Raw genomic sequence first — 15,392 nt, forward strand, 5'->3', positions numbered from 1 at the left:
ATTCTGCATTTTATAGAATCAGAATATTCAGAACAGGTACGCTGCATAATATGGAGGTATGCTGCGTAAGGTACCCTGAAGATGCTCTTAGTTATATGACTGTACACATATTGCTGTTCTTTAACCCAGTGCTAAAGTTGGTGGCCTCGCAGAAAGCATTCGGTTCCTCCTAAAACTCTTGGTGTTCTCCTTTCAGGCTGGTTTTTACCTTATTTCTTCTCAGGGTCCTCAAACTTTTTCAGCAGGTGCCCAGTCTACTGTCCCTCAGACCTTGTGGGAGGCCGGACTATATTTTTTTTGGGGGGGGGATGAACAAGGGACGACGAGCGGCCTGTGAAAGGGTTCCAAAGAGGGGCTGGCACCAACAAAGCTCAGCCCCCTTCCTCCTCTAGGCAGCGCGGGGAGAAGCCAGGAGGAGGGAGGGAGGAGGCGCCGCCACCGCCGTTTGAGAGAGAGGGAGAGGGAAAGAACATGCACATTGGCGATCCATGCGGCGATTCCCGGACCATCTGCGGGCCAGATTTAGAAGGCAATTGGGCCTGATCTGGCCTGCAGGCCTTAGTTTGCCGACCCATGGTTTAGCCTCATCGTTAGCTCCTCTCCTCAGCACTCCTTTGATGTTTTTGTGCTCATTTTTTGAGGCTTGTTCTGTAGTTGGTTTCCTCATCTACAACCTCTTTAGACTGGGTATTGTCCTCTGCTTTGCTGACTTTAGTCACAGTAGCCTCTGGATTCCAACCCCACCTCCCTGTCTAGTCTTTTCAAACTGCTAGTCATTAGCTCTCAGTGGGGAGGGGTTAGCCTGTTTTCCTCTTTCGTTTGCTAATGATCAGCTAAGGATCTGCTATTGCTCCTGGCTTCTTTGCCTGCATTAAAATGGAATGGCATAGACGAAGTCCACACTCTCCTGCCAGGAGCGAATTGCAGCAGCAAAATTACAGCCAGTAAAGGCAATAGACATTTTTACAGCTAGTTCTGCTTCTACTCAAGTTTTGGCTTTCAGCTCTAATGATACCTGCCCCACCAAGGATTCAGTGGACCATACTTCTTCACTCACTTGTTTTCAACCCCTTTCCTAGCATGAAATTCGCCTTTTCCCACAGCTGCCACACATGTCGTAAATACCTTCATTGTCCCGTCATCCACAATCTTATTTCAACTGAGCTATCTACCACAAATCAAAGAACCGTTGAGTTGGAAGGGACCCCAAGCTCCTCTAGTCCATTCTCTAGCAATGCAGGAATCTCAGTTAGAGCATCTATGACAGAGGGCCATCCAGCCTCTGTGTAAAAACCTCCAAGGAAGGAGAGTCCACCACCTTCTGAGGGAGCCTGCAAGATCTCTTTCCTGTTCAGTCTCACCTCCCTCAGCTCAGTCCCCATCAATATATTTGTGAGGCTATGATTTTTGCCTTAGTTTGCAAGGCAAACTAAAAGGGATGCGGTGGCGCTGTGGGATCAGAAGGTTGGCAGTTTGAATCCCCGCGTCGGGGTGAGCTCCCGTCGCTCAGTCCCTGCTCCTGCCAACCTAGCAGTTCAAAAGCACGTCAAAGTGCAAGTAGATAAATAGGTACCGCTCCAGCGAGAAGGTAAATGGCGTTTCCGTACGCTGCTCTGGTTTGCCAGAAGCGGCTTAGTCATGCTGGCCACATGACCCGGAAGCTGTACGCCAGCTCCCTCGGCCAATAAAGCGACATGAGCGCCGCAACCCCAGAGTCGTCCGTGACTGGACCTAATGGTCAGGGGTCCTTTTACCTTTACATTGACTCGCATTTGCCCTTTTACTGCTCATTCACTCCATTTGGAGATACCCTTATGGAGCTTTTCACAATTTCGCTTTTATTTGTACCAACCTGAATAGTTTGGGGTCGTCAACAAGCCTGGCCACTTCACTGCTAACCCACAAGACTCGGTCATTTATGGGCAAGTGGAAAAAAATACAAGTTGCAATACATAACTTTGAGGGACCCCACATCTTAACATCTAAGCACTGAGACAACGGTCCGTTTATTCCTACTCTCTGTTTTACATGGCAGCTAAGGAGTGGTGTGTGTGTGTTTGTGTGTTTGTCGGGCTCTCTGTTCACACAGGGTGACAGACTGGACCAGCAAACCTGGCTGGCATCCCCTATGAACAGTAAGCATGTCCTTAAACATGCCCCCCCAAAGCTCTGCTGTGTTTCGGAGTTCCACAGCAGGTGATCAAAGGTTCGTTGGCAGAGAAATCAATGCGGACAAGGTTCCCTGCAGGTGAGAAGTTTGAAAACTGCTGGCTTGCCAGACTGCGATCCAATGAAAGCTGCCAAAATAGGTTTTGACTTTTGTCTTCCTCAGCAGCTATTTTATAAAACCACGGGACTTTTAATTTCTTGTCTGCACTATGTGTTCATTGGCATCATTCATAGCGTATACACTCACTTAGCAGAGAAGTTTTGTGCTAGCATGAAGCTTTAAGATACTGGAGCCTTCATGTTGCAGCTGTGAGCCAGCAAATATTTTGAGGTCTATTGCAAAACCAGAAAAAAGAAAATTAGTTCCCATCATGAGAAAATGGCTCTGACCCCTTTTCTCTGAAAAGACCTATAGTCAGTGCAGGGGCCTGCCTCATCAAAGTATCTCTTTGTGCCTTTGGCCATGAAGAGTTCAGGGCAATGTCTGGAAAGTTCTTTGAAGTGGTAATAAGATTTTCTCCTTTTGCCTCAGACATTTGTATGCTCCTCCAGCAAGGCTGTCCTTTGTGAGAGAGAGTGTTAACTTCCCGCCTGCTTTTTTTGTGAACTTTTGCTAGAAAACTGACCACAGGAGATCTGAGTTTGTTCAAGACAGGGGTGATCTTTGATCTTCCTAATCAGTATCTGTTAGGTAAGGGAAAGGTTTGAGCGAGGGGGGGGGGGGACTTCCAGCTTAAGGAAAAAGCAACTAAACGCAGATATAAGTTACTTTGCTGGGAATCAAAAGAGGAAAACAGGTGTAGCGTTATCAACGTGGGGAATTGCAAGAGCACATTAAAATGTGTATGATTCATGGATTTGTATTCAAGGAACTACATTCTATTCTTAAATCTGACACTTGCTTTAATACTGATATTCAAGTGTTAGTATTTACGTGTTTATTTAAGTATTTAAGTATAGTGAAAACTAATACATATCATTGATACATCTACCACTTGCTTAAATATAAGACCAAACTAAATGTGATAGAGCAGCCATGTTCTTGATCTGATGTCTGCAGTGACTGTGTATGTATATTTATTTATATATATCCCGCCCTCCCCAGCCAAAGCTGGGCTCAGAGTGGCTAACAACAATAAAAGTAACACTGCATTCTAAAATCAATTCATAATGGGGCTGGGCGGGGGGGGCGGCGGCGTGATGTTTGTGATGTTTAATTTTCACGTGAACTTCATGCCCCCTTCTCAAGCCCCAAATTATGCAGGGGTATGCAGGTTAAGCACTGTGGTGGCACTGTGGGTTAAACCACAGAGCCTAGGACTTGCCGATCAGAAGGTCAGCGGTTCGAATCCCTGCGACGGGGTGAGCTCCCGTTGCTCAGTCCCTGCTCCTGCCAACCTAGCAGTTCGAAAGCACATCAAAGTGCAAGTAGATAAATAGGTACCGCTCCAGCGGGAAGGTAAACGACGTTTCCGTGTGCTGCTCTGGTTCGCCAGAAGCGGCTTAGTCATGCTGGCCACATGACCCAGAAGCTGTACGCCTGCTTCCTCAGCCAATAAAGCGAGATGAGTGCCACAACCCCAGAGTCGGCCACGACTGGACCTAATGGTCAGGGGTCCCTTTACCTTTACCTATGCAGGTTAAGAGAATGGAATCCTCTCCCTAGCCTTACCTCCTCGCCTCTTGTCACCTGAGCTCTTTTCTCCAGCTGAACTCTGATACCAGAAGTGAGTTGGGCTGTGAGAAGAGTGCCTGCAGTGATGGACCAAAGGGTGGTAAAGTGGGGACACTACTTTGTATTGTAAGTTTATATGCCCATATGTGTACTTTTTCATTGGTGAAGTATGTAAGCACCCCTGCCTTTTGGTTTTGGAATTTGGCTGAATGTGGAGCCATTCGAATCTGCCGCTAGTCAACTGCCCAAGGTGTTAATCTGTCTCTTGCATGGAAACGCTTGTTCCATACTTAAGATTGCCACTGCTCAAGGATTCACAGTTAGTCACTCACATGGACACTAGATGCAAATTAGGAACTGCCCAGAACTTGCCCGTATTGGCTCTCCCACCCCATGAAAGTTTGGAGGGAGATAAGTGCCCTGTCAGACCTTTGGTAGCGTCCCATTACTGAAGCACCTTTCAAATTGATGTTTACTACTGGAAAGCCATTTGCACAAGTCATGTGGTAAACCACTCATGCAGTGTTATAAAACTACTGCAAGGAATGCTTTAGGGAGTAGTTTATTGCAGCATAATGTTTAAGTGCATTCAAAGTAGGGGTATATCCTGCATTAGCCAATGGTGCAGATGGATTCAAATGGAAGTGAACATCACTTTGAGATGCTTTTTTCCTCGCCTTTAACAAGACCCCACAAGTGTTAATATTGCTGCTCTCATAGAAAATTAAAATCTCTGAACAGTGAGTATCTTGTGCCAGGATGCCTCCTCCTCCTCCCACTCCCCCCCCCCTCCTTCCAGTGTTCCATCTCTTACTACAAGAAAGCCAAGAGCTACAATGAGTATTTTGTACATGTGGCTAAATTAACAAAATACAGTATATTGTTTTCTGCTGTCATTGTGGGAATGGGGAGAGGCTTATATAAAGCCTGGAGAGCCCAAACCTAGGAACAAACTACGTTGATTGGGCATAATACCACCACTTTCTCTCCAGCGAGTAAATCTCTTCGGGGTTGGAATGGCATCAGTGTTGGGATCTAGAAACTAGGTAATTCACGGGGGTTGTTGAGCTGTGCGTTGATGTATTTGTCTCTGCTTACAGTCCAATCAGTATGTTGCACACCACTGCTCCACCCCTGCTCCTCCAACGTTTTGTGGGGAGGTATGAAGGGGGCTCCTTGGTTGTTTGGGGAACACTGTTATTAGAGTTCTTGAGCGTGGCGAGTCTTCTAAGCAAGCTTAACCAATTTTGGGGGAGCTTCTTTGTGCATTCCATTGAATGTGCTTGGAAGACCCCGTCGGACCTTGCTGCTCAACACACAGAAGGACAGGGACTTTGGGGTGGTGCATGTGGTTCCATGACTGATTTCTGTTAAGTGCATAAATCATGACAGTTACATGCAATGAAGTCTGGGTGTGACAACTTCCAATCCAAAAGAGAACTTCAAAAGGTGTCAAAGAATATTGTTCTGTTTGTAGACACCCACCCACATCCATTGCAGCGTGCTTATAGCATGGTTGAGAAATCTCTGGGACTCCAGGTATTATCGAACTACAGTTCCCACCATCCTTGACTATCTGCTGTGCTGTCTGGGGCTGATGGGAGTTGGAGTCAAACAGCATTTCCCTGTTCCTGGCTTTAGAGTACAGCATAGTTTTTATCAGATGCAGTGGTTTGCTTGCTTGTCCCAGGCAGAGATTAGACAGACATGGTCTGTAGGACCACAGACAGCTGCAAAACAAGCAACTTGTTTGGATAATAGCCAAGCTTTGAACTCATGAGGTTGAAATGATGCTTCTGAACATTCTGCCCAAGTATTTCTTTTTTGCAGGAATCATGGGGCTTGTAGTTTTCTCTGTCTAGAAAAACAAGGGTAGGGGATGACATTGTTTCTGGTTCAGGAAGGCCTGTCCAGTGAGCCTTCTTCACTGCTTGCCATTTCCTCCTCGTTCCCATAGATTTTGTTTATGAGGAGGAGGCTTGCAGGGGGCCATGAAAAGTACCTTGGCATTTTTTGAGTATTCAGCAGGAATGCTTGCCAAAAAACAGGTGAGCTTTGATGAAAGCTGGGGTGGGTGGGTCATGCACCACTAGTATTGACAATATCAGCATAATCTTTGGGAATAAGATGATTAAACTGGAGCTACTATAAATGTGTATAATATCTGGACACTGAAGTTATTACACAATTGCTTACAAATGTCCAGTCTTCCCTAGGAATTGAATTACTGGTAAACTTTTTCATTGTTCTGTTATGTGACATATGTTCATGCTGAGCCTTTCTGGTTCATTTTTAATTTTGAAAGAGGTTCATTCCCTATTCGTATGTTGAGAGAGCAAGGCCAAAGCTCCCACCATGAATGCTGAAGCTCTCACAACCAGCCTGGAATCATAATCCAGATGCAGAACAGAGTTGTGATACGAACCAGTGGAATGGCATTTCTTCAGCCCTTGGCATGAGGCTTTGGCTGTAAATATCTCCCGCAGTTATATATATATATCCTGAGCCAGCTGTGTGATGTGCCAGGGAAGAGAGTGGGAAGTAGACAAGTTTATGGGAAAGTGGTGGTGGTCAACTCATTGCCCTTAGCTGCTGCATGCATTTCCCTCCCCCTAAGTCTGATTATTATGCACCCACATCTTTCAAAGTATGAGCAAGAATATTGTGCACTGCCTTTCTGCAGTATCCTATCTGATGTACTGCATAACAGTGGTTGAGTTTCTAGTTGTTGTTACTGCTGGTGTAAGGGCTTGCCAGTGTTGATGGAGCCATTGATATTAAGCACTTGTGGAGGACTGTGTCGCTTGCTTTACACACACACACCCTTGCAGCAGCCCCATGATTTCTAACCAGAAGGAGGGAAAACAGGATTGTGAGAATTGATGCATTAATCAGAATCTAGAGGCAGGGCATTTCCTTGGCTGGACTGCCTCTTCTTGCAGGTGGAGATTTTTGGATGCTCCCATATGGAGGAATGCCTCCCTGCTTTTAGAAAATACAGTATGTTGGGAACACAATATGATTCAGCTTGGTCCTTCTGTGTCCAAAGACCCAACAGTTTATTTCATGTTCATATGCTAATTCGAAGTGGTTGTAAACCAGGAACATGGTTAATGATCTTTGCAGGCTGACAAAGTGAAGAGTAACTCTACTTAACATTTGGGAATATGTTATAGTTAAATAAAAGTCTAGCAGGAATTGAAATATACACATCCAATGGGAAATGAAGGGGGTGGGGAAGAAAAAATAATGCTAAATTATTTTAAGTATTAAAATGGAATTAGGAAATGTATGTAACATTGAGCAGCAAGTAAGGAAGGGAAGAGAAACATCAAGTTAGCAGGATGGTAAGTCAACTTTTCATTTTGTATTAATTTGATGTTAATTTGTTAAAACTTTTGGAAAGCAATAAAAAATAATTTGCAAAAAAAGGGGAAAAGGAACATGGTTACCACCTGATTCAGATTAGAGCAGAAAGTAGCCCTGAAACGAGTAAGTATTGGACTTCAGCTCAGACTTAAATGTATTCAAAAGAATACAGTGGTACCTTGGGTTACATACGCTTCAGGTTACAGACTCTGCTAACCCAGAAATAGTACCTCGGGTTAAGAACTTTGCTTCAGGTTGAGAACAGAAATCGTGCAGCAGTGGCGCAGCGGCAGCAGGAGGCCCCATTAGCTAAAGTGGTGCTTCAGGTTAAGAACAGTGTCAGGTTAAGAACAGACCTCCAGAATGAATTAAGTTCTTAACCCGAGGTACCACTGTATCTTTTCTAGACACTTGATCCTAATGCATTTCTCATAGTGGATTATGGGTGCGAGCTTTCCAACACTTGCTGGTAAATCCTTCCCACCGCATTGGGTTCTTCGGGTATGTTTGACCTATTCCCACCATGGAGCACAACAGAACTGATCCCTGAACATCCACCTGGCCTATTTTCTGGGCACCCTGTCAGTTCTAAATCCGCCTGGAACAAAAGCTTCAGTTGCCACGAATATCAGAGGCCATGGAAAATAAACATTCTTTCTGTGTGCTCAGTGCTTGTCCCCAAATAAGGATCCTGTTTCCTAACACCATGGGGCACCCTCATCAACCCCCCACCAAAAGTTTACGTTGGGTGTGGTTTTTCATTACTCGAACCAGCTGCCCTGTTTTAAGTTGAAATTCATAGTCTGCTTAGTTAAGAGTTCGCGTGTTAAGATACAAGATCCCTGGTCTCTCCAGAAGTAGAATGATGCCAGCCCCGGGCGATCCTTACTCCAGTCTGAGCCCCTTGCTTCTGCCTTCTCTGATTATCTGCATTGGAGTTGTTTTAGTTTTGTCTGCCAGGAGGGAGAAAAGGGGACACAGTCTCATGCCCTGAGCAAGGAGGGAAGGATATAGTGGCTATTCTCCTCAGCCTCATGGCAACAGAGGCCTCGTCATAATAAATCCTTGCAGATGAAAATTTCCAACAGAGCTCACATTGAATCAGCAGACAAAAGCGCTGCAGTGACTACATAACCACCCCCATCTGGATCTCTCCATTCAGCAGTCCTTAGCCGGATGCTCTGCGTTCCGTGATGGACTTTACAATTGAGCAAAGAATACAAAGAGAACCGTTCTGTGATGGAAGAGTTTCTGTCCCTTAAAACTGCCCAGCTTAGGCTTGAAAGAACCGAACGGGCTTGTCCAGCTGGCCTTGTCCAGGTTCCTGCTCACCCACCCTCATGATTCACAAAAGCAGGGTGAATTACACAAATGCGTGTTAATTTGCAAAACTTAGAATTTCTGCTCTTTTTTGGTGCATAACTTCAAATCCCTTGCTCTGTGCAAATAAATCACTGTGTACATGGTCCTGCATATTATCCCCCCCCCCCTCTTTTTTTTTACTTGTCCTGTGCCTTGGGGACCCGGTATGATGTTCATTGGGAGTTGTATCACTGCAGTTTGCTATGTCTGCTGCATCATTATGTCTCCACATGGATGTTATCTCAAGCAGAAGTGAAGGAAGTGTACCGCCAGTGCCATCTACTGTCAATATATTTAATAACTTGTCTTGGGTTGCAAGGGTTGCCTAGGAGAATTCTATATAAATTAAATTCATAATCTTTGGGGTAGGGTGGGAGGGGAACACGGTTTCCTTTGCAGAATGCCACCAGTTGAAGCTTGTCATAGGTGCAAGTTTGAAGCTGGCTTTTTAAAGACAGAGGACATTTGTAGGTGTGAACTTTTCAACATATAGACCAGGCGTTTGCAGAGAGAATATATTTAATCAAGGTTTTCCTTCTCTTCTTGTTTTCTCTCCTAGCCTGAGAACTTGCTACTTGCGAGTAAGTGCAAGGGTGCAGCTGTCAAGCTGGCTGACTTTGGACTTGCGATTGAAGTTCAGGGGGAGCAACAGGCATGGTTTGGTAAGTGTTTTTCCCCCAAACAGGAAGAAATCTAAGATTGTCCAAGGGGTTGTGCTCTGATTGAAGGGAATATCGATGACGGTATTCACTGTGCCAGTGGAAATCAGTGATGCAATCTGTCTAGGCTGTGCATCAAAGAATTTTATTTTTTCCCCAGAGAGATATCTATCTTCTGGGTGTTTTGCAAACTTCCATGTGCACACAGCTCACACCTGCAGTGAACAGCCAGTAGCTAGAAATGTACTATTTTTGCAGTAACACAGTGAGAGTAGTTTGACTGCCACCAAAAGCAGCAGCAAAGTACATTGGTCACCAGCCAAGTACTGGCCTCCTGTCTAAACTGGAGCTCAAATGATGCTCTCCTGTTCTGCTAGAACTAATGTCGAAAAAGTGACGCCTTTCTGCACCACTTAAGACACCATTTTCTGACTTCATCTGTCAGCCCCTCGTGCTCTTCACCTCCTCTTCCCTCACCCACGAAGCCTAGTAACCCTAAAATAACAACAACATGAAGTTACCACTGCTCACTTCTACTGGTGGTGGTTAATTTCAGTGGCAACTACACCAGTCTAATAAATCCCATTGCTAGCCTATTCACTCTTTTTGGAGCATTTCCCCCCAGTATGGGACCCCAGCTACAAACCAAAACCTGGCGCCTAAAACATTTCCAGGTGCCTAATTTGCTTCCCTCTCTCCTTACTACCTTAGTGGCATTTTCTGTTCAAAATGCTCCCTGTGCATATCTGGAAATGGATGAGTCTGGCATTTTTGTTTGGGCTTGTTGAACATACAGTAATAATATGATATGGCTCAAGGTTTCCTGGACTAGGAGCTGATAGGATGTCGTCTCATTTGCTTTGTTATTGATAGCCTAGCATCTCTACTTTGCCTGAATATCCTAGTTTTTATACACATACACCAGCCGCTTTGTGCGAGAATGGCAACGTTGATTTCAAGCTGCTGAGTCTGTTCCGCATCTTGTGTTTCGACAGGGTTTGCTGGTACTCCAGGCTACCTGTCTCCCGAGGTCTTAAGAAAAGATCCTTATGGAAAACCCGTGGATATATGGGCATGTGGTAAGGCTACCTAGCATTCATATTGTTTGACAGTGAGGGGTATGCATGCTTAAAATCTGACATCGTTTTAAAATGAGTTTTACATTAGAGGGTCTCCACAATATCTTGCAGCGAATTATGCAAGTTAATTATTCATTTTGCAATAACGCAGAAAGGAAGGGAAGATAGTTATTTTAAAAATAAAGCTAGGGTGGAACTCACCTAATGAGTCCCATCAGCAGGAGCCCTGTGCAAGGACTTGATTGATTGATTGATTGGTTGGTTGGTTGGTTGATTGATTGATTGATTGATTGTCTTTCTATGCATCTTTTCATTCAAATGAATCCCAAAGCAGCTTACAAACAATGAATAGAACATCATAGAGCATAATATGACTTCACAAGTACAGCATGAATCGTATAAAACAATTAACAAATCATCAGGGGGAAAATTGCTATCTATAAAATAACTATAAAAATAAGCTAAGCATTACAATTGCATCAAAAGTCATATTATATGATTAACAAATCAGTACGACATTTATAATCTATAAAACAATATCAGCAACAAAAAGCAACTAAAAAAAAAAAAAGGCTGTTAAGTTCATACACACATTCTCCACACCCCCATGTCTTTTCACTCTATTCAGTTCATTAAAATACACTTTCCGCTTGTGCAATGGGGCTTTCCCCTAAACATGCCCCCCACAATTCACTACTGAAGCGAGTCTGGTTATGAGAACACAGGAAGTTAACATCAAGCACTCCCTTACAATGGACTGTACATAGAGGAGAAGACCATCACACAAGGGCTTTTCCAGCACTTGGGGCTTGCGGTTTAGTAACCACTGGGACATATTATGACTGACGAAGCCGCAAATACTCTCTGATGACCCGTGCATTAGTTTTAAAATTGAGCTCTTGGTGTTCCAAATGAATCACGGCACCTAGGGCAGTGGCATGGCCATGGCAGAAAGTCCCTCCACAGAAGGTGGGTTTGAAAGTGTCTAGACTCGTATGCCAAGACTGTATTGTGAGAATGGGCTGCAGGCCTAATTGGAGCAAGCCAATGTAACTGCAATACCTTTTTCTTCTCCCCCAGGTGTCATTCTGTACATATTGCTAGTGGGGTACCCCCCATTTTGGGATGAAGATCAGCACAAACTGTATCAGCAGATCAAGGCAGGAGCCTACGATGTAAGAGAATTGTTTTCTGTACAGTTAATTCCAATCAGTTGGCTGAAATATGGCAGTATAGATAGACTGTGGGGCTTCACAACTCCTCCCTGCCCTAAACCAATTCTACTGCCTCACTCACCTTCCTGCCTGTCAGTCCGTCATGCTGCAGTCGGTGTGGCTGTCCAGCTGCAACGCGACGGCATTTTACATTTTTATGCATGCAGGAAGATGTGTGAAGTTCAAGCACCAATATAAGGTACAAATGATTATAACAGCGCGTAAAAAGAAACCGGCACCTGCAAGGTTCTGCAGTCCACTTGCAGCCATCCCCAGAACTGTATCATGCATTGCCTATGCATTGCCCCAAAATGCAAATCTCCGAATGCCCTCATATTCGTAAATATGCCAAAGCTGCCAGCTGAAAGGGTGGAATGTGGCAATGAGTTCAGTGTGGTGCACAGGCAGGAGAAGCCAGCTCAGTGCAGCAAGGGGCAAAAGGCATTTCCCTGTCTCCTCTCTCGCTTCTAGTTTCCGTCTCCAGAATGGGACACTGTGACTCCGGAAGCGAAGAACTTAATCAACCAGATGCTGACAATAAACCCAGCAAAACGTATCACAGCTGACCAGGCTCTTAAGCACCCATGGGTCTGCGTAAGTATCTCCCTTCCCTGTCTCTTCCTCTTGTTGGAAGGGTAGTTTCAGTCATTTCGCCCCCCTGCACATTTACAGTAGTGTTAAGAGCACGGCTTTTGACAGCACCATTCAGGGCTGAGACAAAAAAAAAAACAGGGGGGAGGGTAATTTTTGCAGATATTTGCTTTGCTTTCCTATCAGAGATACTCCTAACAGTGTTCTTTGCTTCCCTCCCCAGCAACGATCAACTGTGGCCTCCATGATGCACAGACAGGAGACTGTGGAATGTTTGAGGAAGTTCAATGCCAGAAGAAAGCTGAAGGTGGGTTGAAGGCACAGACTTTATGTTTGGGGTTATGGTAGGTGGTGGTACATATTTGGGGTGCATATTTGCTACTGACACAGACATTGGGGTTCATGCTGTACTCAGGGGTGTCTGATGGCAGGGCCTTCCCATGCAAGTCTTAACTTGTGACATTGGGGTGAGGCCAAGGTTTTGCATTGTGTACTGGACACATTCTGTTTTTTTATTTAATTTTTACTAGATTTTCCACAATGATAACAAAAACCACAAAGCAGAATGATACACAAAAACAGAAAAAGAAAAAAAGAACAATAAACAGATAAACAATAACAACAAACTTAATTCTTCACAAATCCAACCTTTTAAACATCTTGGTTGACTTCCTCAAGTCCCTCCCTTCTGAGTTTCCTTGTAGTTAAAAGTAACAGCTTTCCAATATCATTATTAAACTAAAACAATTTCCAATTAGTCCATCTTATTCACTTTCCTTAACATTCTAAATCCCATTTATTTAATTATAACTTAGTTTAATCCTAGGCCTATTTGTTTCTTTCAAGTAATTTCTAATTTTTTATATTACAATATTTATTCAAATAGTCCTTAAATTTCCTCCAGTCCTCTTGAATCTCCTCTTCTTTCTGGTTGCGGATTCTTCCAGTCAGGTCAGCTAGCTCCGAAAAGCCCATCATCTTCACCTGCCAATCTTCCACTGTTGGTGGTTCTTGTGTTTTCCAATTTTTAGCAAGTAATATTCGGGCGGCCGTTGTGGCATACAAAAATCACATTTCTTTTGCAAAAAAAGTTGAAGTGGAATAGTTTCATTCAAGGAAGCTTGTTGTGTATTGTTAGGCTGGCCTGCCTTACATCTGGCTAACATTTACTGTTTACAGGCCACAGTAAGCACACGTGCCTGCTAACATGGTGTAGAATATATCTCAGGAGCCTGGTATCAAACGCAGATCATTTTCTCTCTCTTTTTAGGGTGCAATCCTGACAACAATGCTGGTGTCTCGGAATTTTTCAGGTAAGTATTCCCCTCCCTCTCCTTTTTCTGTTCCTCCTTCCTCATCCTTTTTTAAATATAGGCCTTAATGCATGTGTTAAACAAGTGATGAAGAGTGAACGACGCAGATTGTATCCCAGGTTTTGTTAAAGAAGGGTCCATTTTCAAGATTTTCTGTAGTCATTATACAGTGGTGCCTCGCAAGACGAATGCCTCGCAAGACAAAGAACTCGCTAGACGAAAGGGTTTTTTGTTTTTTGAGCTGCTTCGCAAGACGATTTTCCCTATGGGCTTGCTTCGCAAGACGGAAACGTCTTGCAAGTTTGTTTCCTTTTTCTTAACACCGTTAATACGGTTGCGACTTGACTTCGAGGAGCAACTCATAGAACGCGGTGTGGTAGCCTTTTTTGAGGTTTTTAAAGACTTTGGTGATTTTTGAAGCTTTTCCAAAACTTTCCCGACACCGTGCTTCGCAAGACGAAAAAAATCGCAAGACGACAACACTCACGGAATGAATTAATTTCGTCTTGCGAGGCACCACTGTACATATAACTCGAGGTTAGGAAGGTGCAGTCATTCTGCTTGAGAGTCGGTTCGTTCACCTGAAGACCCTTCACTACACTCGACTTTTGAGATGGATTACTCCGCATCCTTCAGTTTTCCATTAGGAACTCGGTTCTTTAGAGTTTGTGGTGGCAGGCTTATTTCTTTCAGCTCAGAAGTGGGAGCTTAATTCCGTCCGAGAACAAGATGCATTACTGGAAGAAATGGAGTGGTTGGTCCCACAAATCCCATTGCAGAGGATCCTAAAGCACTCAGGCTGTTGCCTGTTTCCTTCTGATGTGTTTTGAAACAGGTTTTTAGTTCACAGCCAGAAACAGGGCTCACTCTGTGCTCTGTATTAAAGTCACAGTGTCCTAAGTGTTACAGTGGGGAGAAAATCTTCACGCAGGCCCTGCCTAACAAGCAGGTAAAAGTTGTGAAAGTTTGGTAGCTCCCACCCTCCTTGATATCCCAGCAACCTTGACAATGCCTGTAGCCAAGAGGTGGTGCTATCCCAGATATGATAATACCCCTCAGAAAATGGGAATTTACATAAAGGGGGATTTCCCATTTTTTTAAAAAACCAGTTGAATTTGCTTTTTTATAATCACCAAGTTCGTTTCTACCCTGATAGTGCCTTTCTCATGTGAGTAGTCTTTGCATGTGTCTGGAAGATGGGGGCGGGCGGTCTTGGGCCATAATACGTCACTTTGTGATTCCTCCCCTCTTCCTGTGCCTTTCTCTTATCCAAAAAATGTGGCTCATTTAGGTGGGGGTGGGGTGGGAGAATGGAATCATGTCCCCTTTTCTCCTAAAATGTTTCCTTGACTGTTAACTTCTATTATTTATATATATTGTTGGGAGGTGAGTCTGCTAATAAAGCAGGGGACGCCTTCCTTTTGTGCTGCTGCTGCTGCTCATTTTTATGTGATTTATTTCAGGAAACAATATTGTCCCTACGGGAGATTTATATATGTTTACTTTTTGTGTGCATTGGTGGCTTGCCGGGGGGGCAGGTAGGCAGGCGTGGTTGGGAAGATAGGATAGTGAATCCTAGCCTTTTCTCTCTCTTTTTAAAAAGAGAGTTTTGCTTTCCTTTGGAATTGCAGGTGGCAACCATTTCTTACGGGGCTTCCGTTCCCGGCCCCTGCGTGCATCAGTGCAGCACGCATAAGTGCCCCCTGCCCTGTTACATCCTGCCCCCATTACGTCCCAGTTCTGCCCTCTTCTGGGTCCAAAAGGACCCGCACATTGGCAACCACTCGCCAATTGGACGTGCCTAAAATAGTTGCCACCTGTACTATTTTTGAGGATGGCTACGTGCTTTTTTTAAAGTAACTATACAACCTTTAGAAGACATCTGAAGGCAGCCCTGTATATGGAAGTTTTTAATGTTTAATGCTCTATTATGTTTTTGTATATGCTGGGAGCCGCCCAGA

The 15,392-nt window shown here is 44.3% G+C and overlaps 1 protein-coding gene across 19 annotated transcripts in view; it reads left to right on the forward strand.

The window, feature by feature from the left end:
- The window catches only part of CAMK2G (calcium/calmodulin dependent protein kinase II gamma), a 162,216-nt gene that overhangs the window by 91,124 nt on the left and 55,700 nt on the right, over positions 1 to 15,392 (forward strand). For all 19 annotated transcript variants that reach the window (XM_081006515.1, XM_081006518.1, XM_081006504.1 and 16 more), the window contains exons 7-12: positions 9,135 to 9,237; positions 10,230 to 10,313; positions 11,394 to 11,488; positions 11,999 to 12,121; positions 12,342 to 12,425; positions 13,389 to 13,431. In XM_081006515.1, the coding sequence (XP_080862641.1) occupies positions 9,135 to 9,237; positions 10,230 to 10,313; positions 11,394 to 11,488; positions 11,999 to 12,121; positions 12,342 to 12,425; positions 13,389 to 13,431 (532 nt within the window). The remainder of the gene's footprint in view (positions 1 to 9,134; positions 9,238 to 10,229; positions 10,314 to 11,393; positions 11,489 to 11,998; positions 12,122 to 12,341; positions 12,426 to 13,388; positions 13,432 to 15,392) is intronic.

This window comes from Podarcis pityusensis (assembly GCF_964106645.2).
Source record: "Podarcis pityusensis genome assembly, chromosome: 5".
NCBI lineage: Eukaryota > Metazoa > Chordata > Lepidosauria > Squamata > Lacertidae > Podarcis > Podarcis pityusensis.